This window comes from Dipteris shenzhenensis, chromosome 31 (assembly GCF_047967505.1).
Source record: "Dipteris shenzhenensis isolate YYH24624 ecotype China chromosome 31, Dip_SZ_1.0, whole genome shotgun sequence".
Classification (NCBI taxonomy): domain Eukaryota; kingdom Viridiplantae; phylum Streptophyta; class Polypodiopsida; order Gleicheniales; family Dipteridaceae; genus Dipteris; species Dipteris shenzhenensis.
In genome coordinates, this window is record NC_141626.1 from 19362926 (window position 1) to 19388806 (window position 25881).

General features: G+C 44.1%; 1 protein-coding gene across 5 annotated transcripts; it reads right to left on the reverse strand.

The window, feature by feature from the left end:
* Positions 1–465: 465 nt before the first annotated feature.
* Positions 466–24647, reverse strand: LOC147881159 (uncharacterized). 5 transcript variants are annotated; one of them, XM_087370319.1, is made up of 14 exons: positions 24503–24647; positions 22656–22868; positions 21964–22014; positions 8779–8862; positions 8484–8558; positions 8307–8360; positions 3406–3504; positions 2967–3005; positions 2769–2891; positions 2537–2614; positions 2340–2431; positions 1345–1392; positions 1041–1130; positions 466–779 (listed from the first exon to the last, which is right to left on the reverse strand). In XM_087370319.1, the coding sequence occupies exons 2-14, from the start codon at positions 22824–22826 to the stop codon at positions 665–667; spliced, it is 1119 nt and encodes a 372-aa protein (XP_087226445.1). In that variant the 5' UTR covers positions 22827–22868; positions 24503–24647; the 3' UTR covers positions 466–664. The 5 variants fall into 5 exon arrangements, with proteins under 5 accessions (XP_087226445.1, XP_087226447.1, XP_087226449.1 ...); XM_087370321.1 differs by having other exon boundaries at positions 8779–8851; positions 24503–24628; XM_087370323.1 differs by having other exon boundaries at positions 8779–8851; positions 24521–24622.
* Positions 24648–25881: the final 1234 nt, after the last annotated feature.

The following is a 25881-nucleotide window of genomic DNA, read 5'->3' on the forward strand; positions in this document are numbered from 1 at the left end:
TGCCCTTTAGTTTACTGAAGGCCGATTTCATGTCCAACGAGCACCCATCCCAAGCGAGGTATCATCATCATGGCATCTCGATATAAAGCTATCTCACGCCACCCACGAGTACATCCTTTAGAGAGGAGCAGAAGACACTAGCAGCATATCTCAGACATGTTCCGGAGAGATTGTAACTCCAGCTGGACCCAAGTCAAGCCTACCAAATTCAGGTCATTAATGCCCAACATATAACAGGAACTCCTAACACATGGAGTCCTCACCTTGCAGTCCTTAGTTTCATCCATAGTTTTTCTTTCTTGAAGGTGTGATAGACAAATCTAGTTTCCCCCATGGGGGTTTACTCTTATGATGATTTCAGTCTATAAGCTTTTTTTGCCTTCCGCACGCGTTAATCAACATATCTCTCTTATTGCTGGTATTCATGACCAGCCAGATCCAGATCCACTTACTACCAAATATCTATTAAACAAGTAAGAAACCTTTTATTCACAGTCCCCAGTTCATTAGAGGGACAATCAATCATTGAAATCCCTTGCCTTTATTAATAGATGCTATCAACACCAACTCAGTTATGATGAGTTTAATGCATCACATGTACAGAAATCACAGGGAGGACCTCACACACTCCTTCCCTGTGAAAACACATCTAACATTTATACCTTCATAACCGATGTTGTCTCATCCACTCCCCCTCAGATATTGGCCTCAAAAAGCCCCTCCGTTTCTCATCAGCAATTGTAGTGAATGGTCCCCCATAATCATGTCCAGGATATACCCTGCCCATTTCAACAAAATTGTTAGCAAGGGGATCCACAGAAATACAACTTCCAAGAAGATGCATTGTACTTATAATATCGTTACCCAAAAACACACGTTTCCTTGAAGCTTGACAAACTTTATAAGTTTAAAGGATCACAGGTGCCAGCTCAAAAAATCTAATAAACTTGTTATTTTTATTTTTAAAGAAATCTAATAATGGGAAACACATGCATGCATTCACCTGCCCAAATAGCATTTCATAGAAACAGCATACAAACCTTGTGTTGTCAGGTAGGCCTGCAAGCTTCTTCTGTAGGCTTATATACATGGCCTTTGCATCACAATCTGGAAGATCCAACCTCCCACAACTGCACGATCAGCTCAGTGTCAAACCTCCAGAAACAGCTTGAACATGTCAAACAACTGTCCAAGCTGAAAGGATGTAAAAAGGTATATATATATATATCCCTTTGTAAGATTAGAATATGTAAAAAGGTAACTTATTGAGAAGATCTGGTGGGAAACAATAAATCACTGCTATCAAAGAGTAGAATGATTCACAAATGGAAGTTAGAACTTCACCTTCCAATAAAAAGTGTGTCTCCAGAAAGCAGATAATCCTGTGAAGGCCTGCATGGTATTAAGCAACAGCCATGAGGCTACACATCGGTATAGTTTCTAAAGTGAGAGGAAATACGGTTGCATATTTTTCATACATATTCAAAGGACCAATACACATGACACCAAAGAATGGAATTAGCTGACAATCATTCCCTCCTGTCAAAAAAAAAAAAGCATGAAGAGGAGGGAGTTTTGCCACATGGAGTTCACTGCAAACAACAGCAGCTAAAACCCTAAAGTTAGGTTCTAAAATTTACAAATTGAACATAATCAAATTAATCGTGCACTTTCCTTCCACCATAGAAAAACTAACAGAACCCATCCTCATACTTTGGTCTCATTGGACAGAGTGTTCTTGTTATCAGCCATCTCAAAACATTTTCAGAGCACTTTCATTGACCAGAAAAATCAAACTTGATAACTGCATCATTACGCTATTGGATTTCTCTTTGACAGTTCAAGCTCAATTTGAGATCCATGCAGCCACCATATTCTAATGAGGTGCAGCCATGAAGGTATTCCATATCTAAATATGGATCCTTAGTTTATCCACAATGCTGGAGCTTTTCAGCACCATATCTCTACAAAATCTACTGCTCTTCACTCTTGGAAAATAAATTGAAGCAGTGGAAAAGATCAAGGTTTGATAGGTACTGTAAATTCATATTGACGCACTAGATATTTACAGAACCAGCGGTTCTTGCTCGTATATTATATGAAATCCAGACAACTTAGATCAATTGGGCCATCTTCATTTACCTACTCATGTCACTTCGCATTTGATGCCATATTCACTATCGTCGATTAAATGGCTATCCATGTCTCCCCTCAACAAGTATAGAAACTTTTCAAATTTACCCTTTGAAAAATAAATTACCATGTAGCCCGATAAGGATGACTACATAGCCCACCCACACTTCACATACTCAAATGACAGCACTTTCTACAGCACTTACAATGGGATGTGTACACATTGACTTCCCGGTGTGTGTCCAGGGGTGTGAATGAAGTGCAGTTTTACAGACCCCACTGTAATGAGAGCAGAGTCCTGTTCATTAAAATCTTGGGTCAGCAATTTACACCACACAGGTTGGTTTTATAAAGCTAACCAGAAATGTAAATTATTAGATATATGAATAGAGAAATGGTATACCTCTAGTTCCATAATGGCTTTGTTTGGGACATTATTATTCTTTTTGACGCTTTCTGCATCGAACTTGTTGACATAGACCTGATATAACAACTAATTCTATGTTAAATGTTTTGATAACTCTTTAACATATTAAATATTTCCTTCCACACGTTGCACAGATTGTTTTGACCAGGCAGCCGAATTCCACTTTGCCCTAATTTGCAGATACATCATAAAATATGAAGCAGCTTACTGGGACATTATCATCCACGGCAAATTCCCGTACACCAGGAACTTTGATACCAAGCGCGTCAAATGGTGGGGGTGGGGTACCTCCAGTATGATCAAAATGATAATGTGTGACTACTGCTCCAACCTGTAAACATGCATCCACTTCAGCCTCTGGAGAATTGAAATAAGCTCGACAAAGTGCTCTATTAAAATAACTTACAATATTCATGCAGTCACGAACAGCAAAATCTCTGATACCCTGTTCCAACAAAGACAATGACAGATAGCATTAAACTATTGCTCCCAAAAACGAGAGAAAATATTGCATGATAGATGAATAGCCGTGAAATCTTTATAAGCATTAGGGGATTGGTGAGAGATGGTAACAGATTTAGAAGAACCCAATTTCCCCAGAGTTTTAATTGTATCACAACATGCTTCCTATGACTTCCATGTGAGTCTAAAATCACAGTAACATACATCCTCTTTGCCTCTCTTTTCAGACAACGCTGCTTAAGATAAAAAATTCTTGCAATTATCAATAAGCAGGAAATGCAAGCATGCCTAGGAGGTTTCTTGTTCTTCACTATCCTATACCTTGCATAGATGAGCCCAAAATCTTTGTTCAACAAAAGCATAAACCAAAATTTTGTATGTACCTTCACATCCCATGCTGCATCCACGACCACAGCTTCACGAGTTTTGGCATCTCCAACAAGATACACAAAGTTTTGCATCTGTTCAGCACTGCTAAAAATCTAGGGAAAAGAAAGGAACGTATCAATGAAAGCAAACAGTCAAGAAACATAACTGCAAGAGAATGCTTAAAGCTAGACATGAGAAATATTATAATATAATAATATAATCTAGACGTGCAGGACCATATCTATATGTGCCTTGTGCTGCAAGCTCTCTGAGCCTTATAGAAGAGCATCTCAATTTGGATATCAAACCTTTTACAACTGCTGCATAGCTATTCTGATCAAAGAGACCAGTATTATAGATCCATGTACACATAAAGAAAAGCCTTTGTGGATCTGCACCTGGAAGATGATAGTGGGCTGGCCAATGCCAGTACGTCATATTTAAAAAAAACTCAAAGAAGCAACTACAACATTTCTTACAAATCAATTAGCGAAAGAGACGATGGTGCAATGGGATACCCTTGGTAATGAGAAGAAGAGAAATTTGGCAAGCATGTTACTCCTATTATGCGGTACTCTGCTAAAAGTTGAAGCACTAGCATCGCTCCCATTGCTCTTCTGCCTCAACTCTTGCTCCATTGCGCCCCTTCAGCTTCTCCTTCGAGCTGAAGCAGTGCTGAGCTTCCAGCTCAGCACGCCCCCCCTCCTCATTCCCCCCCCGTGGTGACGACTCCGGTATAACTCGGCCTCGGACGGCCTCGGATGAAGCGAGGTTGCTGAAGCATCTTTTCCTTTTCTCTAGCTGATCAGCCTTTGTGCTGTGACAATGGAGAGCACCCCGCCGCTCGCATCAAGACATCTCTATGAAGCCCTCTTTAGTTTCTGTTTGGTCCACCATCCCTTTACCCCTCCAAGCCGGTTCGTTGGTTCGAGTTTTCGGATGCCTTCCTCACCTTGGCTTTGGCACGCGGCTTTGAAGTTCACTGAAGACTTCCTCGAGACATGGCATGCCCCTTGAACGAGCCGGGGGGGACCCGCCTTCTTTTCACAAGCCTAAGCAGGGGTTAAAGTTTTAGTCTCTCAGTTTTATGTTTCAGTCTCGAGGGTGCGGAATCGAGTTTTTTTCCCACCTCAAGACATCCAGGTTCTTTTGTTGAGGATCGAGTGTGTCTCTCATCCAATGTATTCTCCCACCTCCACTGTAAGCACTTATTTACGGTTTTGAATGTGTGTAAAAGTGGAAGCACTCATTAGAAAAGATTCCATGAAACAGTAGAAGAAGTTATAAGCAGGTTTGAGGTATTCCAGGAGAATAAAAAAGTATTATATGCCCCTCCTCTAAAAATCCACCACATTAGAAACTTCAAACTCCATTCACATGACTCTTCTTCGATGATACTCTTATCTTCAGTAAGAATGAGGGAACACCAAGAGCATTTAGGACCTATTTCTTGAATCTCAACACATAATGCTTTTTAGGGTTGCGTCAGGAAACCAGAATAATTTTTTGAAGAAATCCCATGTATTGGCCATATCATTTCACAAATTGGTCTTTAAACGAAGCTGAACAAAATACAAGGAATCACCCAAAGAAACTCCATGAGATAAGATTTATTCCTCGGTCTATATTCTTATTATAAATGATTGATTTGGCGTTTTGCACCATAGTTGCAGCTCTACATAGCCTAGCCAATGTAGACACTAGGTTATCACTTGTGACACCATTGTTTAGGGACCAAGTTCTAGTCAAATTGGATAGGTCAGACCTACAACCTAACTTCAGTTACGCCAAAGTGTCTAGCGTCCCCTACAATGGGTGCAATAATGGTTTTTTGCATTCTAAGACTCAAACCTTGGTGTAGGGCTTAGAGATTCCTACAAAACCAATACTTACTTTAGGCGTGTCCAGCTTTCTCCAATATTGTGTCTCCGTTTGCACAAACTTCGAGTGGTACTAGTGCCTCCCTTCCAAGGCAATTTTGCACAAGAACGTGCACCTGAATTACTTCAGGCACTCACAGAGAGAGACCCACAGATGGACGGAAGTCTGAATGGGATTCATTTTGGCAGATGATCACAGTTGTGGGCCGATTGGGGAAGGAGTGGCACATTAATCCTCCTAGCATTCTAGAGCAGGATGCCCCAAGATGGCGCCTTTGGCTTTGGGAAGGTAGGCCCCTGAGGGAGGTCAAGTGGGATTCGGGAGAGTGGTTATGGCCTTCTAGGGTTGGCCTCACGAAGCAGAAGGAGAAGGTGCCCTTCTTTTCTTATATGTAACATGCAACGGTAATCTAATTGTGTAATCACAGCAAGACCTTCTTTAAACCTTTAGCAAGGAATTAGCATTATACACCATAGAGAGAGAGGAGATAAGGGTAGAGAGAGAATGGAGTCGACAACCGATTGGGTCCGTGTACCCACTGAGGACCCCCTCCCCCAATCAGGGGAGAATTTGCTTTATACTTGGAGAACTAAGAAATACAAATAACACTCTTGGAGAGAGCGCGGAAACGCGCTTCTGCAAAGTACACTATGCACATGTATTGCAGACCCAAAGACCTGAGAGGCAACGCCGACCAATATCGAGACCTTGATGCTGTCCACACTGACAATGTAGGAATGCAGGGTTACTACGTGAGAGAGTGAAAACTAGGAGTAAGATATTCTAAAGAGAGCTGAGAGATGACGGAAATATAGAGCTGAGAAGTGAGCTGTGCAAACTGTAAATGATAACTGAAAAGAGCTGCTGAAACAGTACCCAAACCTTGCTCCATTTGCTGGTCCAACACGGGCTGCGTGTACTTCTCCAACAGATGGCTGAACTGATGGCCAAGGGACTGAGGCTGATAAGGGCCAGAACAGGAGGCACAGAGTCTGCTCTGAGGGGCTGAGGACTGGCTGAAGGAGTGCTGAAGGCTGGAGGATACTGAGGAAGAGAGGGCAGCAAGGGCCCTATTTATAGGGCTGGAAATGAGCCAACCAGCCCCAAAACTGGCCGAATTTTGGGTTGGCTGTTTTGGGCTGCTTGTTGGGCTCATTGCCCCATAAAAGGCCCCATTGTGTGGGGTGCAGGGCAGTGGGCAGCCTATAAAGGCAGCCCTCCCTCAGCCCATTCCCTTCACATGTTCCAGCCTTGAGGGGGACCAAAAGGGCTCCCTACTATCCTAGGCTGGACCTAGACCTCACTAATCCTAAGATGGAAACACTAACCTTTTGTTCTCCAGAGGGTACCACTAGATAAGAACTGATCTTCTGACTTGACCTAAGGCTGAGAAACTGACTTACATAGCTTGTGCCTGACTATCCCTGGACCAAGGCTCACAGCATACGACAAAATCTCCTATTAGGGAACTATTACGCACTTGTCGATGTAGCCAGTGTGTCACATTGCACCCAAGTGCAGGGGTGCATGTAACATTATACCCCACAAATTGACAAGACGCTTCAGATGGACTCTTTGACATGGATCCCTTCGAGGGAGAGGCATTGGGTGGCCCAGAGGGTGCCCCACGAGCTCCGTTCAAGGTTTTGGACATGCCTATGGTCCAATTTGCAGCCAGGGGCAGTGTCACTACTACTCTGCTGGAGTCCTGGAGACGATCCCTCACTATCTTTGGAGTTGTCGTAGCGCAGTGACGATCTGGATGGGAGCCCTCAAGATTATGACCCGCATGCAGAGCCTTCAAAGGGACTACACCTGGGGGATGGTGGCCTGGTTGACCGAGGAAGGTGACGCGTTCCAAATTGATGAGGTCTCTCCAGCTTACCGGATAGTGTCAAAGGATAGAACTCCACGAGGCAGTTCCTCCTACTATTCCCCTCCATAGGAGTAGCCAGTGTCACGGCGTGGAACATTTGGGTTGCTCGTTGTAGTCTGGTGATGGGTGAGCATGTGGTTCCACCCTTGGCTACCTGTCACCATCTGGCAAGCTTTACACCTTGCGCTCCACCTAGGAGCGCGGGACCTCGGGCTCTAGGGTGATTGTTGCGAGGCACGCACGTTTTTTCAAGGCTTAGCCTACAGGAGTTTTCTACATATTCACTCCGCAAGGGATTCACTATCTATATAGTCCCTGTACTAGAGATTCCCTAGGTAGTGAGTGGGGTTTCTCTGGAATAGGCTGATTTCTTCTTTCAGCCTTTATCGGTTTTTTTTCCATACTCAGCACCTTCGGAGCTGCTGTTTTGTATGAAGTTTTTCAAGCATTAATAGAAGATTCCTTTCTTTGCAAAAAAAAACAAAAGAACATGCACCTGAGAGGCAATGAACGAAACATAAGGAATCAGCAGGCACCTCCATCCTGAGGGTAATGGCAGATTCATGCAACTAGAAATCAGGCTGCCAATCTTCAACATGCATCTCAAGGCAAGGTGGCAATCATTCGAGTTGGACATTACATTTTGGCCCAATGTTGAAGTGCTTTTCGCTTTTGTGTTAGAAAGAGGCTTTGGCTGCAAGGTGCCTCACAGATAGCTGATATTAAATTGATTTTCACAGCATCTGATAAAAATTCGTCCCTAGCTTGGTTGCAACCCAAAGGCTCAAGCAAGCTGCCAAAAGCCTTCATACCCAATTCAATTTTTGACTCACCCCACCTGCATTAAAGTACCCCAAAAAAAAGTGTACTGAAAACAATTGCTGTTTCATGCGATCATCTTTTGGAGCAAAGTAAGAGGTGCCGAGAGTCCCTTTACATTCAACAACCCAAAAAATAGAGCATCTACGTCTTTCCACTGGGCAACTTGCTGTCTTTTGAAAAAATGCCAAATACATTGGCAGCTACTTCTTAGTTTTTGAAAGAAATATCAAAGAACAAAGAGCGGGGGCACATGTGTGCGTGCGTGCGTGTGTTGGGGGGGGGGGGGATATTTTGGGTGTATTATTTATTAACATCTGTGTAGGCACAAAAGAGAACCTGTCTTTCTATGATATCTGCTGGATTGAGACAGAAATCACGACCTGGAAACAGCTGCATAGCATGCAAATTCCAATATTAATATCAAATACAGAGCAAAGCTTCCTTGATCCATTATTTTGGAAGCAGCAGTGTGGAATACATATCAACTCAAGCACAAAGAACAAGGGAGGGTACCTGACGGAAATAGAATCCATCTGAAGCTTCCCGAGTCAGCAAAATACGCTTCTTAACAGTTGCATCATCTGGGGCCTAGCACAAAGAATGAAACTGTCAAAACAGTCCCAAAAGGAGCTTCATTGTTCTTGCTAAAAATCTACTTATGGTTGGTTAGGCAGTGTTACGAATCAAAGCTCATATGCAAAAGTAATCTTGACAACTCTTGTCTTTCATTATTACATATGTGCAGCACTACCTCAAGAAGCTTCCCCTGGGACATATGATTATTCCTTAAAAAATATTGAAGTCTTACCAGTTCCAAGGCTCTTTCGTAAGACTTCTCTGCACTACTATAATCTCGCAAAGCAAAATAAGCTTCAGCACGTCTGAAATGGCCCTATGAAACAAATATAACATATCCTGTTCAAAGTGCACCCTTAGGAATACAAAACCATGCACCCAAAACCAAAGTTCCACAAACCGTAGTAATTCAAATCACAAGCACAGAACAGATTAACGGAAGGAGGCAAAAAACATAAGAACAAACAAAAGAAGGGGTATATAATCAAATTTAAATGTGAAGTGAGCATTCTTCCCTTTTCTCGAATCAGATAATTGCTATGAAAAAACATGAATCCTAGATTTTGAAATCGCTCCAAACACACTTTTTTTGCCTCTCGCAGTTTCTTGCTTCAGATCAAACCACAGCTGCTCACTTGCCCGTGCTTCCCTTTCTCTTTGCTCTGTTTCCCCACCTTTGCCTTTCCCCACCGCCACACTTTCTCCACCCCCAGGAAAAAAAACTAGGCCTCTTTCATGCTTTCGCACCCTGCTCCCTACTCACTCTCATCCCCTCAACCTGTCACCCGTATGCCTCTTAAGTGCTCCTACCTCCTTTTCTTCCCCCATTTCCTCTCTCCATATCCTTCCCCTACAAGACAGTATAACAGCATCAGCAATATTCAGCCTGACAGGTTAGAAAAGTACGACATGAGAATAGCAACACCATGAGAATGGGATGAGCATAGTATATTGCATACACAATACATCATAATGCACCAAAAGTGGGCACCTTACGTAATGTAGGAGACGAAGGAAACAAAAGGGGCCAAATTTCAGTAAAAGGTTGCCTTGAAATGGATGTTCAGCTCTTTGCCAAGGTCATCTCACAACATGACACTCGGGACTGTCTTGAGTACATTGGGAGGGCCTTCCCAACTATCACATTTACAATGTTACATTCCCAATTGAGGGAGTTGGAAGCCACCTTGGAGGGCAGATCTGAAATGGCAATGTCCAGAGGCAGTCCACACTGAGGAAGGGCAGTATTGCACAGGGAAATCAGCAAGCAAGGCTGCAATGACATCAGCAATGACATCAGCATCTGTAAGGAATGCCAAGTCAGCATGTACGAATTGTTCTGAAGCAGCTCCAGAGGCTGGAAGGGACCTGGACAGAGGCGGATCTGTAGCAGAAGGAAAGGACAGGAATCACGGGTGTTTTGGAGGGCCTATGTGCATGGAAAACAGGATGGAATATGGGAGGCCTGCCTGGGCCAGTGGTAGCCTGCCACATGGCCAGGCAGGGCCAGCCAAAGTCTGAAAGTGTGCCCCGAAGGGGAGCTTTATAGGCAGCAAGCAAAGTCGAGCGGCTGGGGGGGGTTGGGGGGGGGGTGGGGGGGGTTGGCCAATACCCCCCCTACCAGTCAGTTTTTTGGAAGGGGGCATTTTGGCCTCCTCAAGGCTTTACTTGGAGCAGCAGACCAAGAGCAGGAAGGAGCAGCAGGAGGACCATCCTTGGGCCTATACACAGGAGGTGAAGGAGACCTACAAGGGCTGCAGACTTAGCTCAAGGTGCTGCCACCTAGGCTGGCTATCTGGACAGCAAGGTGGAAGGGATCACTCGACAAAGAGTCTACATAAGCTCAGGGGAGCACGTGATCTAGAGGTGCCAAGTAGATAGGAGGAGGAGATTTTTGGTAAGATCGGAGGACCACGGTTTGGTAGGACTCAGCATCTTTTTTTGTATTGTGTCCAGTTTGTGGATGGACGGAAAAAAATGTGTGTTGCTTCTATATTTGTCTTGGATGCATTGTCTATTCTGGTTTTGCACACACAAATCTATGATTGTGAAGTACACACAGTGAATGAAGTTTGATTCCGTAGTGAAACGCTTCCCCATGTAATTCCTGGGCTCATCTATCATGGTAGGATTTCTACCCTGTACGCAGCCTTGATGGAAGAAAGAGCGATAGTATTATGTTTTTTGCTCAACCCAAAAATACTCACTTCTAAGTGAAAGGTCGAGCCAATTGTGTACTCTCTATCCTTGCTACCTGCCAAATCATCATTACAAGACTCCTACAGCTTCACAATTTTGGATTACCGTAATAATCCTGAAATCATAGTTACCTTTGATGCATTCTTCGCACTGCCATTTGATGGCCGCCCTTGGGATATGCCATGTATTGATTGACACAACTAGACCTACAGCTCATCGGATAAATCAAGCTGCCCCCTAGCTGCCTATAGAAGTGGCATCTGGAAACATGCAGGTGGAGTGGGGCAGCTAAGCCCAAACTTGGGCCATACTTTGTAGCTGCTCATTTGCAAAACCCAAGTGTTCACGAGGACCTTCTTGGGGAAGCTAGCAAGCCCTCCACCTAAGCATAGATTTACCCTCCGCCTAGAGGTTAGCCAAGTACCGAGCGACGTCTATAGCCACAACCTATATGTCCATACAACAAGAGTCCACCAATCCAGATGTTCAACTAAACTAGGCATAGGCCTGTAGTATTCCAAGAAGTCCACCCCATGGGATCACCACAAATGAGCCCTCAACTATATAGACTTACCCAAGGGTGTCCCTAACTTGAGCGCACCTGTACTCTAGGTCTAAACTAAAGTCATTCTAGACCCCTTTAAATAGGTCCACTCCTTGTAATCCAGGTAAAAGATTTTATCTTTGGATTGAATGATCGGATCAAAATGAAAGTTCGAGCTAAGTATGCAAACACGCTAGATGAAGCAATTGCCATAGCCCTGAACTATGAGGATGCCAAAGGGAACAGTCCAAGTGGGTTTGTGCAGGTTGGGACTCGGTATGAGTACCCGAAGAAAACTGGATTTAAGAAGAAGTGGATTAGCAAAGAGAGTGTCTCACAGCCTAGTGGTCAAGCCAAGCAGGTGAAGCCAGTTCAGACTCCTAAACCAAGTACCACCATTGGAATGAAAAGAAAAGTAACACCAATGGCAGCCCGGGCTTGGTCGAAGTCTTCTTTGAACCCAAAGCAAAGGGAAAAAGAGAGGAGAGAAGACTTGTGTTTTGGATGCCTTCAGCCTCTTCAGTGGCAAGATTGTCCACGAAATAAAGATCGTCGGATGGCTGAGATGGTGATCTCAGAATGCGACATGGAAATGAAGGGAAGTCCCAGAGCAGAACAGATGCAGATTCAGCTAGCGGGATCTTCTCAAAGGTCAGTACCTGTTTTGTTATGTGTGTTTGTTGCTAAGCTAGTAACTAGTGCACCTGATAACATCCTATCAAAGCCCACAACAACGGGGTATACACCCTTTAATGATACGGAGTTAATTAAGATGAAAGGGCAAGTAGCCAATCATGATGTCATTGTGTTGTTTGACTCAACATCAACGCACAATGTAATTAACTCCAAGCTTGTAAAGAGGCTGAAATTAAAGACTAGCCCATCTGATTACGCATATACAGTCAAAATGGCGAACGGGAGTTCAACTGAAGTATGGGACCAAAGGGTTACCCAATTGGAACTTCGAATTCAGGACTATGCTGAGAAGCTTGATTTTGAAATGACAAAACTTACTCATGCAGACATAGCCCTGGGTAAGACTTAGCATTCTAAAAAGAATCCAGCCATAGATTGGAAAAAGCACATTTATCAATTCAAGATGAATGATGTGCTGTATGTCTTACGAGGTGAAAAAGATATACCTCAAGGACCGTTGGTTTCCGTAATGGAAGTTCAAAAAGCTCAAGAAGAGTTTTTGTTTCTTTGTATAGCATCGGTAGAGTCGATTGATGATCTTTCGGCTGGCACTAATATTACCCAAAATGGAGAGATGGCCAAGCTGACTGATCAAATAGCAGAGTTCTCTGATTGTTTTAGCGATGAGTTACCTTATGGGTTAGCTCCAAAGCGGAATGTTCAGCATAAGATTGAACTAATCCCGAGGACAAAACCTGTAAATAGACCTCCCTATAGGTTAAGTTTTACCGAAGAAGCAGAGGTACGAAGACAACTGGAAGAATACCTCAAGCCAGGGCAGGTAGAGCAGATTGATGGTCTTTCGGCTAGCACTGATGTTACCAAAAATGGAGAGATGGCCAAGCTGGCTGATCAAATAGCAGAGGAGTTCTCTGATTGTTCTAGGGATGAGTTACCTTATGGGTTACCTCCAGAGCAGAATGTTCAACATAAGATTGAACTAATCCCGAGGACAGAACCTGTAAATAGACCTCCCTGTAGGTTAAGTTTTACCAAAGAAGCGGAGGTACGAAGACAACTGGAAGAATACCTCAAGCTGGGGCAGATTCAACCATGTTTCTCACCTTTTGCTTCGCCAATCATATTTTAAAAAAAGAAAGATGAAACTTTTCGCCTCTGTATAGATTAAGCACAAGTATCCGATGGCTCAGATCGATGATTTGCTAGATGCATTACATGGGGCCGTAATTTTCAGTAAGATAGATCTTAAATGTGGCTACCATCAAATACGTATTAGAACCGAGGATGTGCATAAAACCGCTTTTAGAAGCAAGTTTGGACATTATGAGTTTTTGGTAATGCCGTTTGGACTTACCAATGCTCCAACCACATTCGTCATGCTTATGAACGATTTACTACGAACGTATATCGAAAAGTTTGTAGTAGTACATTCTCGTTTAAAGTAAAAGCTATTGTTTGATCGGCTTTGCAAAGACGCTCCTGCTGCTGCTCCCCACTCCTCCTGCTCCCCTCCTCGCTGCCCCCTCCCTTCCCTCCTCGCTGCCCCCTCCTCTCCCCCCTTCTTCCCCCACACGCTGCCCTCTCCCCTGCGCGCTGCCCCTCCCTCCCTACCTGCTGCAGCCTGCTCCCCCCCTGCGCCTGCTGCAGCTCCCCCCTGCTGCAGCCTACTCCCCCCGTGTGCTGCTGCCTCCCTGCATGGCCCCCCCACGCTGCTGCCTGCACGACCCCCCCCCCGCCCCCCCTGCTCTTCCTTGCTCCCCCCCCCTCTCTCTCTTTGCCTCCCCTTCCCGGCCCCCTCTCCTCCCCTCTCCTCCCCCCTCCTCCCTCTCCTCTACTCCCCCTCTCCTCCACTCCTCCTCTCCTCCCCCTCTCCTCCACTCCTCCTCTCCTCTATCCTCCCTTCCTCTCCTGGCTTCTTCTTCTCTCTCCCTTCTTCTTTCGCCCTCTCCTTCATCTCCCTATTCTCTTATAGGGGTCTCCTGGGTTTCAAGAAAGCGGATGGAATTATTTATTTTTTGTGTTTGAATCGGCCAACACACCTCGATTGACGAATGGGTTCCCATTCAGTCAATCCGTCTCCGCTCACACCGGCCGCGGGAACTAAGACTTTCTCAAAAGACGAGCTGCAGCAGTTGCAAAAGGATTTGGAGCATGAGTGTTCCACGACTCTCTTCGCACGCATTCATGGCTCCCACCCCTCTAGGTCACAAACTAGAGATTGGATGCTTGCGGCGCTTCCTCAGGAGCTCGCCCCCCACCTTAAGGATGTTCATTTGTTGGGACGAGGTTTCTTTCAGGTGTGCCTAGATTCCCCGGACGTCACGAGAGACCTGCTACAAGCCGGGTTTCTACTTCTAGGCTACAGGAGGATTTTCCTCTTGGATGTTCCCCTCAGTCCTTTCAGAGCTGCTCATGCCTCAGTAGACACGTCTTGGGAGATTTTGGTTAGCATTGTAGCTTGGCATATTTGGAGAGTCAGGTGTACATAGGTGATGGAGGGTATCCAAGTTCACCCTTCCTAGACTATGGCCAATATTTGGACCAACATAGTACACACTCTGATGGCCATTTGGGGGAGCATGTAGGGATCCTCCAGAGCAGTAGAGTTACTTTTTTTAGAGTTTAGAGAGGATCTCCTTTCTTCTCTGAGTTTCTTTCAAGGTTGAGACGACATTTTCAGCCTCCACCTTGGTTCTTTATTAGCTCACTTTGAGCTATTTTTGCCTCATGCATAGTCGAGGGCTGCAATGGAGGTCTTTGGAGCTATGGCGTCAAAGAGCTTGGAGTTGCTACGCCTTTGCTACTATGTCGGCCCTCCTAGCTGAGCGTGGAAGCTCACAAGCTTGTAGGCTGGAGAGTTTAGGCATGCGCTGCTACTGCGGAGGGCACTGCTTGTGGAGCGGTGGAGAAGAGCATATCAGTATCGTCAATGGCGTTTCTTCTAGATGGTCGTGAGGGCTCGAGCACCTTGCATTGGTACCGTGTCCAATGACCAGAGAGAGAATAGAATCTGAAACTGAAATGCATTTACCTCCTCTGGTTTCCAAGGCAGGAAGCCAAAAAGTACGGACTGAGAGCAGCTTACTTGCCTTGGAGCAATCTCTGACATCCAGTTTGTGTTCCTAAAGAAAAAGAATGTCAAGGGAACCACCTGAAACACCTGGATGGAGCTGATTCTTGATCAGCTGTCTGCGACGGCGATGAGGGATGCCGCCCAATCCCTGTATATTCCAACTGGCTATCCTCATTGGCGGGAGGAAGTGGGTTGGAATACCTTACCCGACCTGGTGGCGGAAAAAGAAACCTCTACCAGAGCTGACCTCCTGCCATGAGGGCAAATGCCCTGGTTCCGATGGTCTCACTTCTTTTTTTATAGCCTTTTGGGATATGATAGGTGATCATATTACTTCAGCCCTGCAGGGCATTTGGGACTCGGGTGAGATGCCTGACTCACTAACCGAGGGACTCATTCACCTTATCCCGAAAGGTGGCAACAGGAATTTTATATCCCATTGGAGACCCATCACTCTTTTGGGCACTCTTTACAAAATCCTTGCCAAGGCGATCAGCATCCGATTACAGCCCCTTCTTCCAGACCTCATCCATGATACTCAAACAAGCTTTGTGCATGGCAGGAGCATTTTTGATAATATCTTTTCCTTTTGGGAAGCCACAGAGTGGGCTATGCAGAGCAGGCAGAGGCTGGCAGTTCTACACCTGGACTTCGAGAAAGCCTATGACACAGTAGATTGGGGTTTTCTTGAGGGCACTCTTCTATGGTTTGGATTTTCAAATGCTTGGATTAGAGGGGTGGCCTCCCTTTACAGATCAGCCCACAGCCAAGTTTGATTGGAGGAGTAAGGGGTGATAGGTTTCAGTTTTCCAGATCAGTTCGTCAGGGATGCCCTTTAGCCCCCTTCCTCTTTCTCTTTGTGGCAGAAGCTATGAGTATCTTCCTTAGATCTCAGGCTGAGCTTTTTGGGTTGAGATTGCCCTTGAGACAGGAGCATGAACTTCTTGACTGTGAGTTGGCTGATGACACTGCTATTTTTATTGAGGCCTCTTCGCAGTCACTTGATTCTTTCCGGACAGCCTTGGATATTTTTCGCTCAGCTGCAGGGGCACATTTTAACTGGCATAAATCCTTTGGCTTTTGGATTAGTGATGAGGACACTCCAGGCTAGGGAATTGACATTGGTTTTTCCTGGATTCAGAGGGGTGTTCCTATCAGGTATTTGGGATGCCAGGTAGGATTGGGCATCTCTCCAGCACAACAGTTTGCCCCAGTACTAGAAAGTATAAGGAAAAAGCTTCTTTTCTGGAGCTCTACCAAACTCGACCTTGCATCTAGAGTTGTGATAGTGAACCAGGTTCTCTTGGCCACCGCCTGGTTTGTGTGTTCTTGCTGGTGCCGGTCTAGGGATTGCATCACTCAGTTTATTAGACCAATCAGGAATTTTCTATGGAGTGGACTTGATGGCACAGCAAATGTTGCAGCGAGGGTGGCCTGGGAGACCATTATTCTCCCTACATGTGAAGGGGGCCTTAATATTATTGACCCGGACTTGCAATGCAGGGCATTGCTTTGTAAGGTGGTGGTGAGGGGACTCATGCCTGGGCAGGAACTTGGAAGAATTTCTTTTTTGGACGCATTCAGGCTTGCACACCAACCTTGGGAGATGATTGGGTGGACAGCCCTCGCTAGATTTTTTTCTTCCGCCCCTCTCAGATCTCCTACCTCTCCTCTCATGATTGCCATCCTGAAAGCTTGATGGAGCTTCAGGAACACTCTTCGAAGAATTCCACCTTCTACCGTCGAAGAGATTGATAGGCAGCCAATCATTTGGAATGATAGTATACTTGACGAGCATGCCAGACCTGGGCACTTCCCATTACATGCAGTGGTCTAAATGGGAGAGAGGCCCCACCTACACAGAAGGCACTTGGAAGGCTTTTATCAGGCTACCTGAGGATCAGAGACTGCAGTCCATGAGTCACCTCAGAGGGGTAGCACGCAGGATTCAGCAGATAGATGCAGCCATCCCGATGGAATGGACAGTTGAGTTGCCTATTACTTCCACCACTTGGATGGGAGCTTTTTCGAGGACAGCAGTTCCTTTACAGGTGATCGCTCTTCGAGGTCTCGGGGAAGATGCACTGGTCTTTGACGTTGGGGATGGAGGTATACTCTCTACATCCAAGGATGATATTCTTCTAGAGGTTGCCTTTCAGCCTATCAGGATTGCTGGTTTTGTGGACCATGGAGCGGGCTTACAGTGGTACTTAGACCCCGACCCTCTGCTCTTGGCCTTGGGATCCTGGAGGTTGTGGTTATATGGAGATGCACCTATCAGGTGCTTGCAATGGGACCCACGAGAGTGGGAGTGGATAGACCATGGGCACCGAGAGAGGGGGATTCCCTTCTTTCATTTCACGGTTGGTAATGCCAGGAGATTTCAGCTGAACAGTAGGGGTTGGATTCCCTCCAGAGCCCCCCATTGGGAAAGCTTCTTCATCACTGCAGATTTGAGTAGAAATTTCTGAAAGAGGCTCTGGAAATCCCTCAGAAATAGAAACATCACTCTTTTCTTTTGGCTTTCTATTCATAGAGGGTTTTCAGTGAACCTGTGGAGATCACGATTTGGGGCTGATCCCACTTGTCCTCGCTGTCATTCTGCAGAGGAGTCAGTGCGACATTGCCTTTGGGACTGCAGTCAGGCGAGGACTGTTTGGAAAAAGGTTGCTCGGATACCCAGCATCATTCATACTTCCCCTTTCTTCATGACTTGGGGCTCGGTCGCATGGTTATCCCTTACTGGAACCCATGTGTTTTATGAGGGTGATCCTTCTTCTTGGGCACTTTCCGTCCGCCGGCAGGTGATAGAGAGCCCTACTCTCTTCAGGATGTACCACTTACGCCCTTCAGAGCTTCTCATGCTTCAGTGGACACCTCTTGGGAGATTTTGGCTAGCATTTCCTCTTGGCACGTTTGGAGAGCCAGATGTACAGAGGCCTTGGATGGCACCCAGATACACCCATCACAGGTGTTCACGGGTATTTGGACTAACACGGTTCACACTTTGATAGCCATATGGGCTAGCATGCAGGGCCCTTCACGGGCAGCCTCTTCTAGAAGGACTATATTTCTTCAAGTTTGGAGGGGTTCTCCCTTTTTCTCGGAGGTTTCTACCGGATTGAGAAGACACTATCAGCCTCAATCCTTTCTTTTTGGCTCTTGAGCTTTTCATGCATTGCATGATGTATCCCGTATGGAGCTTGCTCTAACGGTTTTCTTTAATACTTAATAGAAGTCTCTTTTTGCCCCAAAAAAAAAAGTTTGTGGTATATTTTATTGACGATATTCTTATGTTCAGTAAAAGTATTGCTGAGCATTACGAACACTTAAGAATAGTGTTCAATACTTTGAGAAAAGCCAGTCTTTATGTAAATAAAAAGAAAACTGTACTGTGTATGGTAAGACTTGAATATTTAGGATTCATTATTACTCCTGAGGGGGTAGAAATGGATCCAAAGAAAGTAGCTGCGATACTGACTTGGCCTATCCCTCACAGTTTGACCGCTTTTGCGATCATTCTTGGGATTTGTCCAACTTTATCAAAAGCATATCAAAGAATATTATGAAATAGTATCGCCATTGACTGATCTGACCTCAGATAAAGTACCTTTTATATGGGAACAGAATCAACAGGAGAGTTTTAACACCATAAAACAAGCTGTGGTCTCAGGACCGGTGTTAAAAATAGTTGATCCCCAAAAACCGTTTTTCCTTGAAACCGATGCAAGTGGCATTGCGGTAGGAGCAGTTCTCCAAAAGAGGGAAGGCCAGTAGCCTTTCAAAGCAAGAATCTTTCTCCCTCTCAACGAAATTGGCCAACTCATGAATTAGAGTTGTATGCTGTTGTCCATGCTCTGAAAACATAAAGACATTATTTGTATGGGTCAGAGTTTTAAATTAATGTTGATCATGATACTCTGAAACATTTTTGTAAACAACCTGACTTGAGAGGCCGCCAAGCTAGGTGGGCAGAACTCACGCAGGAGTTTAACTTGACGATTCAGTACCGAAGAGGGAAGGATAATAAAGTTGCTGATGCGTTGTCACACATTATGCATAATATGAGTTTCACGGCATTAGAGAGTGCTCTAATGACCGAGATCAGAGAAACTCAAAAGGTGGACGAGTTCGTCCAGAGCCTTTGGCCTAAGGCTCATGTATTCAAACCCGAGGAAAAGGGTGACCTGGCATCCAGAAAAGGCCAAACTTATGCAAGATATACCATAAGAGATGGTATGCTAAAAAGAAATGGCAAGGTAGTAGTACCTAGTCAGAATGATCTCGGGCAGAGTCGTTCAACAATGCCATGATAGCCCATGTGCGGGCATCCAGGAGTCCAGAAAACATATAATCTCGTGAAGCGAGATTTCTTTTGGCCAAAGATGAAAAAACATATTCATGAATATGTGACACGTTTTTCGTGTTAGGTAAGTAAGGCAAAGCGGGTGAAGCCACCTGAACTTTTACAACCTTTGGAAATACCACTAGGTAGGTGGGAGAGCATTTCCATGGACTTTATTGTAGGTCTGCCTACGACACAAGGTGGATATGATTCTATCCTTGTGATAGTTGATCGTCTTACCAAGATGGCTCACTTCATTCCAACTAGAGAGTCTGTTAGTGCCCCGCAAGTGGCAGATTTGTTTATTAAACATATATTTCGTTTGCATGGATTACCCAAATCCATAGTGTCAGACAGGGATGTCAAATTTACCAGTCATTTCTAGACTGCGGTGTTTAAGATACTAAGGACTGAGTTGGGAATGAGTAATGGGAATCATCCGGAAACGGATGGTCAGACGGAAAGAATCAACCAAATTTTAGAGGATATGCTTAGAGCATATGTATCACTGAGGCAACATACATGGGACAAGTGGTTGCCATTGTTAGAATTTGCCTACAATGATAGAAAACATTCCTCTATAGGGTTCAGCCCATTTGAGCTGAACTATGGTTATAGACCAGCGAATCCAACTACAGTTGGAGTACCTTAGAAAGTGCCTAGTGCCGTGAACTTTGTGGTTCAGATGCGAGAGATGCTAGCACTTGCGAGAGCTAACATCCGCCAAGCTATGGATAGAACTAAGGCGTATGCGGATGAAAACAAATCCATTAGAGAATTTAAGTAAGGAGAAAAAGTTTTTCTCAGAATTCCTTCGCACTTAAAAGTCTTTGACTACAGGAGAGTGTGCTAAGTTATCACCCCGATATTGTGGGCCGTGGTTAATTCTAAAAAGAATAGGCAAGGTAGCCTATAAATTAGAATTACCACAGGGTTGTAAGGTGCACCCAGTGTTTCATGTTTCTAGTTTAAAGAAATTTTTGCATACAAGTGACTCACTAATCGAGGGTGTTGTTTTGTTTCTGGAGATAGAGGATAATGCAAGACGCAAACCAACAAGAATCCTGGACTGAGGAACAATGCAAGTACGCAATCGAAAGATACCCATGGTGTTGGTTGCATGGCATGGTTTACCTCTATCAGAAGCTACCTGGGAATCCGTATACTAGTTACGGAGAGTGTTCCTAGACTTAGTCATCGAGGACATTGATGCCTAAAGAGGGAAGGAATGTTACGCTCAAGTTGAGGTAACATGACCTCGGAAGAGTCAGTCGACATTTTCCTTTAAAGGATCAATGTTTGTATTATATTTCTTTGGGCTTCACGTAAATGATCAAAAGGGAATTAAGGTCAAGGTCCTTGGTGAGGGTGACATGGCACAAGACTAGGTGGATCTAAGGCTAAAGGGTCTAAATGCATTAAATGTGCCAAGGGACAAATGATTTCAATGATATCCCAAGAGAGGGGTAAATGATGCATTTAGGAGGTACCTTAGAATGAAGACATGTGGCATACTAGATCCATGTAGGGAATTGGGGCTCGGTGGAATTTTGCAAGCAGGAGCTTTCACGAAAATTGGAGATTCTAAGTTTGCTACCACCGAGGTTGGCTGGGAGGATAATCTGTGTGCCTATGCCCGTGATTGGTGTGAAAATTAGGCGTTAACAGTTTTGGTCATATCACTCCATTCAAACGAAGTGAACTTCGATACAAACTGAAACATGAACCTAAAAGTGGGGCCAACCTGTGTGTAATCCTAGACAAAACTCTATAGCTCCTAATCTACAAAACCACCTAGTGTTGAAAAGGACCTTCTTGGGAAAGCTGGCGCGCTCTCCACCCAGGCGTAGATCCAATACAAAGGATCACCCTCTGAGCCCTATGTCCCAGGAGTCCACCCCATGGGATCCCCACAAATAAGCCCTCAGCTCATATATATAGATCTACACAGGTGCGTCCCTGGCTTAAGGCCACCATATACTAGGTATAAACTAAAGTCATTCTAGGACCCTTTCATTGGGTCCATTGCAAGGACCTAACCCCCAAGCAAGTCCTAATGATGGTGCATCCTCCGGCATTATTTAATACCATCTAGTTTTGCCAAGAAATTTCTTGGCTTCTTTGGGCATGCGTGGAAGACTCCCTATACGCTTCGGCCCACTTGAGGCAACATCTTGGTTTAGAGAGATCTAACTTGTTCATCTGCTATTGGGTTGGTCTTTAAGTCTTGAACTAATCTAGTGAGCACTTGCTTCCACTTTTGTGCATTCAAAAATGGTGAATATTCCTTGGTGTTCTTCTAGTCAAAACATGGATGGAGAGGAGACAAACAACATTAACCCATGACAAATTCACCCTTTGTCAAAGACAACATCCTACAAACTTTCTACCACTTTCTTTAAGGCATACAATACACTAGAAGACTAGCACACAAGAGAGCAATAGAGGAGTGTTGTATGGTTGATTACAGAACAAGGGTTCCCAAGAAGTGCGGTTAAAAATATACATTGGCACAAGCTCAAATGAGTGAAAAACAACATTTGAAAATTGCAGCATTAAATATTATATTTACTACTTTGACTTCCATACAGCATCTTACCTTGCTCCAATCTGGCTTTGCATCCACACTTTTGTTCGCTTCATCAAGGGCCTGCATAATCATAGCATAAATGAAGGGAGGGGGTGATTTCAAAGCTATATATGAAAATTTGTGAAAGTAATGCTTTTGTTTGAAAACAAGATTTTGTGTCAGTTACTCGAACTCACTGGAAGTAAGCCTTGTGCATCCGAATCTAGGTTTCTATCGCTTTTCTTTTTGCTCCTGATGCCATTCTAATCAGATCCCCCACTCTTAAACTCCTTAAGTGGCTAAGACGAACTACTATTCAAGGATAATTTTTCCCACACTCCCAGGATAGTTCTCAGGATTGAAGTGACTAAACAGAAGGAAGGTTATAAAATAATTTAAGTGACAAAATAGAAGAGAGGTTATATGGTAATTAACAGGCTTACTGTTGTGGGATGTTGCTATATAAAGGAATGAAATGGCTGTTGACCTTCTTATTGTGTCAAACATTAATACACATAATAATCTGAACAGAAACACGGTATTACATGATTTCATATGAATGATAATCACACATATGTCACGTGATTGTTTCTAGCATTAGATGAAACTGAAAAGTTTGATCTGTCAAAGGGACTGTGAAAAAAATCATGCACGCCATGACCTTATACAAATCGCAATCAGGTAAAGATTCAGAAGTTTGGCATCATGCTTAAGAAGCAAACCTCTGATAACTGCCCCAGCTTGAGGTGTGCAAACGAACAATTGCTGTGCAATGCAGCAATGTCATCAACCTTTGTGTCTGCGGCAGCAATTGCTTGTGCATAAAGGTCGATTGCAGCAAAGTAGTTGCCTTGTCGCACAGCATCATTGCCTGCAGCCTTGAAGGTGTCCATTCCCGTACCGTGCGCCCAAGTCAGCGCAGCTATCCAAAAAGACTAAAAGACAAGTGGCATTGTTCCTCAACTTGTGTGAGCTTTTGAGAATATTCATCCCACAAAAAAGCAACAACATCAAGGACTGCAAAAAGACTAAAACTCCATGCAGTTGACTCTCACAGAATTAAGCACAAGAAATCAAAACAAGCAGAACATCATAAAACAAGCAGAACATCATAATCAACTGCAAATTCTGAATTCAATTGGTTTTTTAAACTCTCTGCCTTCTTTGGGCCATGCCAAAACTAGCAGTTAGTTGTTCTAATCCCTGCAATGACACTACCAGACAATATGAGTTTCATACCCTCTACTCCCAGACTGGAGACATAACACGGTGGTAAGCATAACAAGGTTTAATATTCAACACATTAGCCTTGCCGACCATCTTTGCTCTTATCCACAAAGAGAATAAATAACAGTATTAATTTCATAACCTACTATAATGATCATAAAACAACATTCTACACAATTATGCATATTAACTTCATTATTCAGTATGTCGTAGAAAACGAACTTGTTCAAGCATTCATCTGATATACATTAATCTATCATGCACAATCAACGTTTCTTTATATTGCCATTCAAGGTTTGAATATTCTTGAAGTCCATGGTGAGTCATTCACAAAGGTTGTTTCAAGGTGTAAGTATCTTGAGATTTGGGCCATTAATAGAATGTTACTTTTTAGCTTATGAAGGGATTAAACTGTTACTTTTCAGCTTATGAAGGGATTAAATTCACTTGAATACTCCCCAAAATTCCACATCCATAGTGTATAGTGGAGCAGCTTTGGAGAGGCTTGACTTTCTACTTCGCTTCAGTACAAGAACCTGGGTACGTCTTCGCCCCCTCTCAGTTTCTCAATTGTGATCTTAGAATTCCGCCCCTCCTTACTGTCCTTGTCCTTCACATTGGAAAGCCTTCCAAAATGCTTTTTATTCTTTAAACCTCTCCTTTTCTAACTTTGTTACTATTATCTTGGTTTTGACTGTTATTTTTAGCGTCAAGAGATTCTCAACCCAGAAGAACGTTCCTTTCAGAGGCTGACAGCATGTTCTCAACGTAAAAGAGTTTGGCTATAGTCTCCTTTGACAATTCCATTCCAAACTGGAGTTTTAGACCCAACTCTAGACGAGTACCTGTCTGATTGCTGTCCGCAGATCTGTCTAAACAACAACTGCGTTGGAACCCCAAAGAGAGAGGAGGCAATCTGCCATTTGGCATGGCATCGACCTGAACGAAGGGTGGGACTACCCAAAAGTCTACAAAGTAGTAAGAGAAGGAACTTGATCCAACTTTCTCTTCCTAAGGATATGAAAAATCAATTAAGCAGATTGAGCTCGTTGGGGTTAGATTTACTGCTTCATCTTCTCGATCGCTGAAGAAAAAGGGCAGAGGCAAAACACACAATAAACTAAGCTTCCAAAGCAGATGGCTATGGGAATGAGACAAGGGTGAAAAGGATTTGCAGAGGATCCAAGGAAGGCACGAAAGAGAGTACAAAGTCAAAACAAAACTGTATACAATGTTTTACACAGGAAGCAGCTATGGAAAAAAAACTGGATACAATGTTTGCACAGGAAGCAACTATGGAAATGGAGCCAGGCAAAGCAGAAGAGAAAAGAGCAGAGGAAACCTGGGAGTGTAAAGCCACCTTTGGAAGATGCAGGCAATTGAGTAAGGGGCTTGTTGCCCCTTTAATACTCGCGGTACACGAGCCCCTGTCACCGGCCGCTTTGCCGAGGTAGGGAAGGGCCCTAGGGAGGCCTTTCTTGGGAAGAATCCGGCACGTGTACCGGCCGGTGCGTCGGGAGCCAAATCCGGCCAGATTCAGACTTGGCCTTTCTCGGCCACATGCATCTCGTCCGCATCTCATCTACCGTTTTTTGGGAGGCATTTTTTGAGTATCCTATAGGATCCCCTAGTCGGACGGCAACCTTGACGGACAAGTTCCTTTCACAAAGATCGTCCAGAAGAAACAGCATGTATAGTCATCTGACACTGAGTTAGCAAATATCATTCAAAAAAGGCATCCAAAATAAACAACCGTGATTATTTCATGTATAGAATGGCCTGCTTGCCAAGAAGAAGCAGACGATTGAGGATTCAGGACATGGCTGAGATGAGGAGGCCCCCCAAGAATGAGGGATTCCTATCCATGACTAGGCATTATGAAGGGGGTGCCCATCCTCCTGCTTGTGAAAGGGTTGCATCAATAGCGACCTTCTCCATTAATGGACACTCATCGCTAAATCTAAAATCTCAAAAAAGAAAACTAGATCGAAAGAAGGTGGCTAGAGTATGGATGCTAGAAACTAATTGTGAAAAACTTAATTTCAAAAACTCGACAATTTTCAGCTTTGGCAGAGTTTTACAAAATCACTTTGTTGCTAGTATTAATGGGTTGTCTAATATCGACGTCCTCTGGAGTGTACCTACTGCTAAGTATATAATTGTATCATATCAATGAGTGACTGATAGCATTTGGATTGACAAAACACTACATATTAACTCACCTGCAAGGACTTGGGAAGGAATATACAATCAACAAGATGAATCCAGCCGCTCCTAAAATCAACCGCAGTGAAACTCGCTTTTGAGAACTTCAACCTCAGCAAAGCCTTAGAGGAATCCATTGGCTCTTGTAAAAAGTAACCCAAACAAAATTTGCCAATGCAGAAACCTGTTTCACAACTATTTATTTACGTACTAGCTACCTTGCTTTTCATAGGATGGCTTTTGGAAAGCTTTCTACTTTTTTGCTTTGGGATGGTTTTCATAACCTTTTTTACTTTTAGGTAACGAGAGGCCAACATTTAATTTCATGGCATTGCGGCATCTACATAAAAAAAGGAAACTACGTATCTCATTCTCACACGCTACACCACCATATGGTTTTCCAAACACCACATTGTACTTGATCCTCATGGAAGAATGTATATAAGGCACAATGATCATCAACATGGCCAACGAGCCTTTGTTATTGTCTCGCTAGGGTCTTCTAATTGGCAAAAT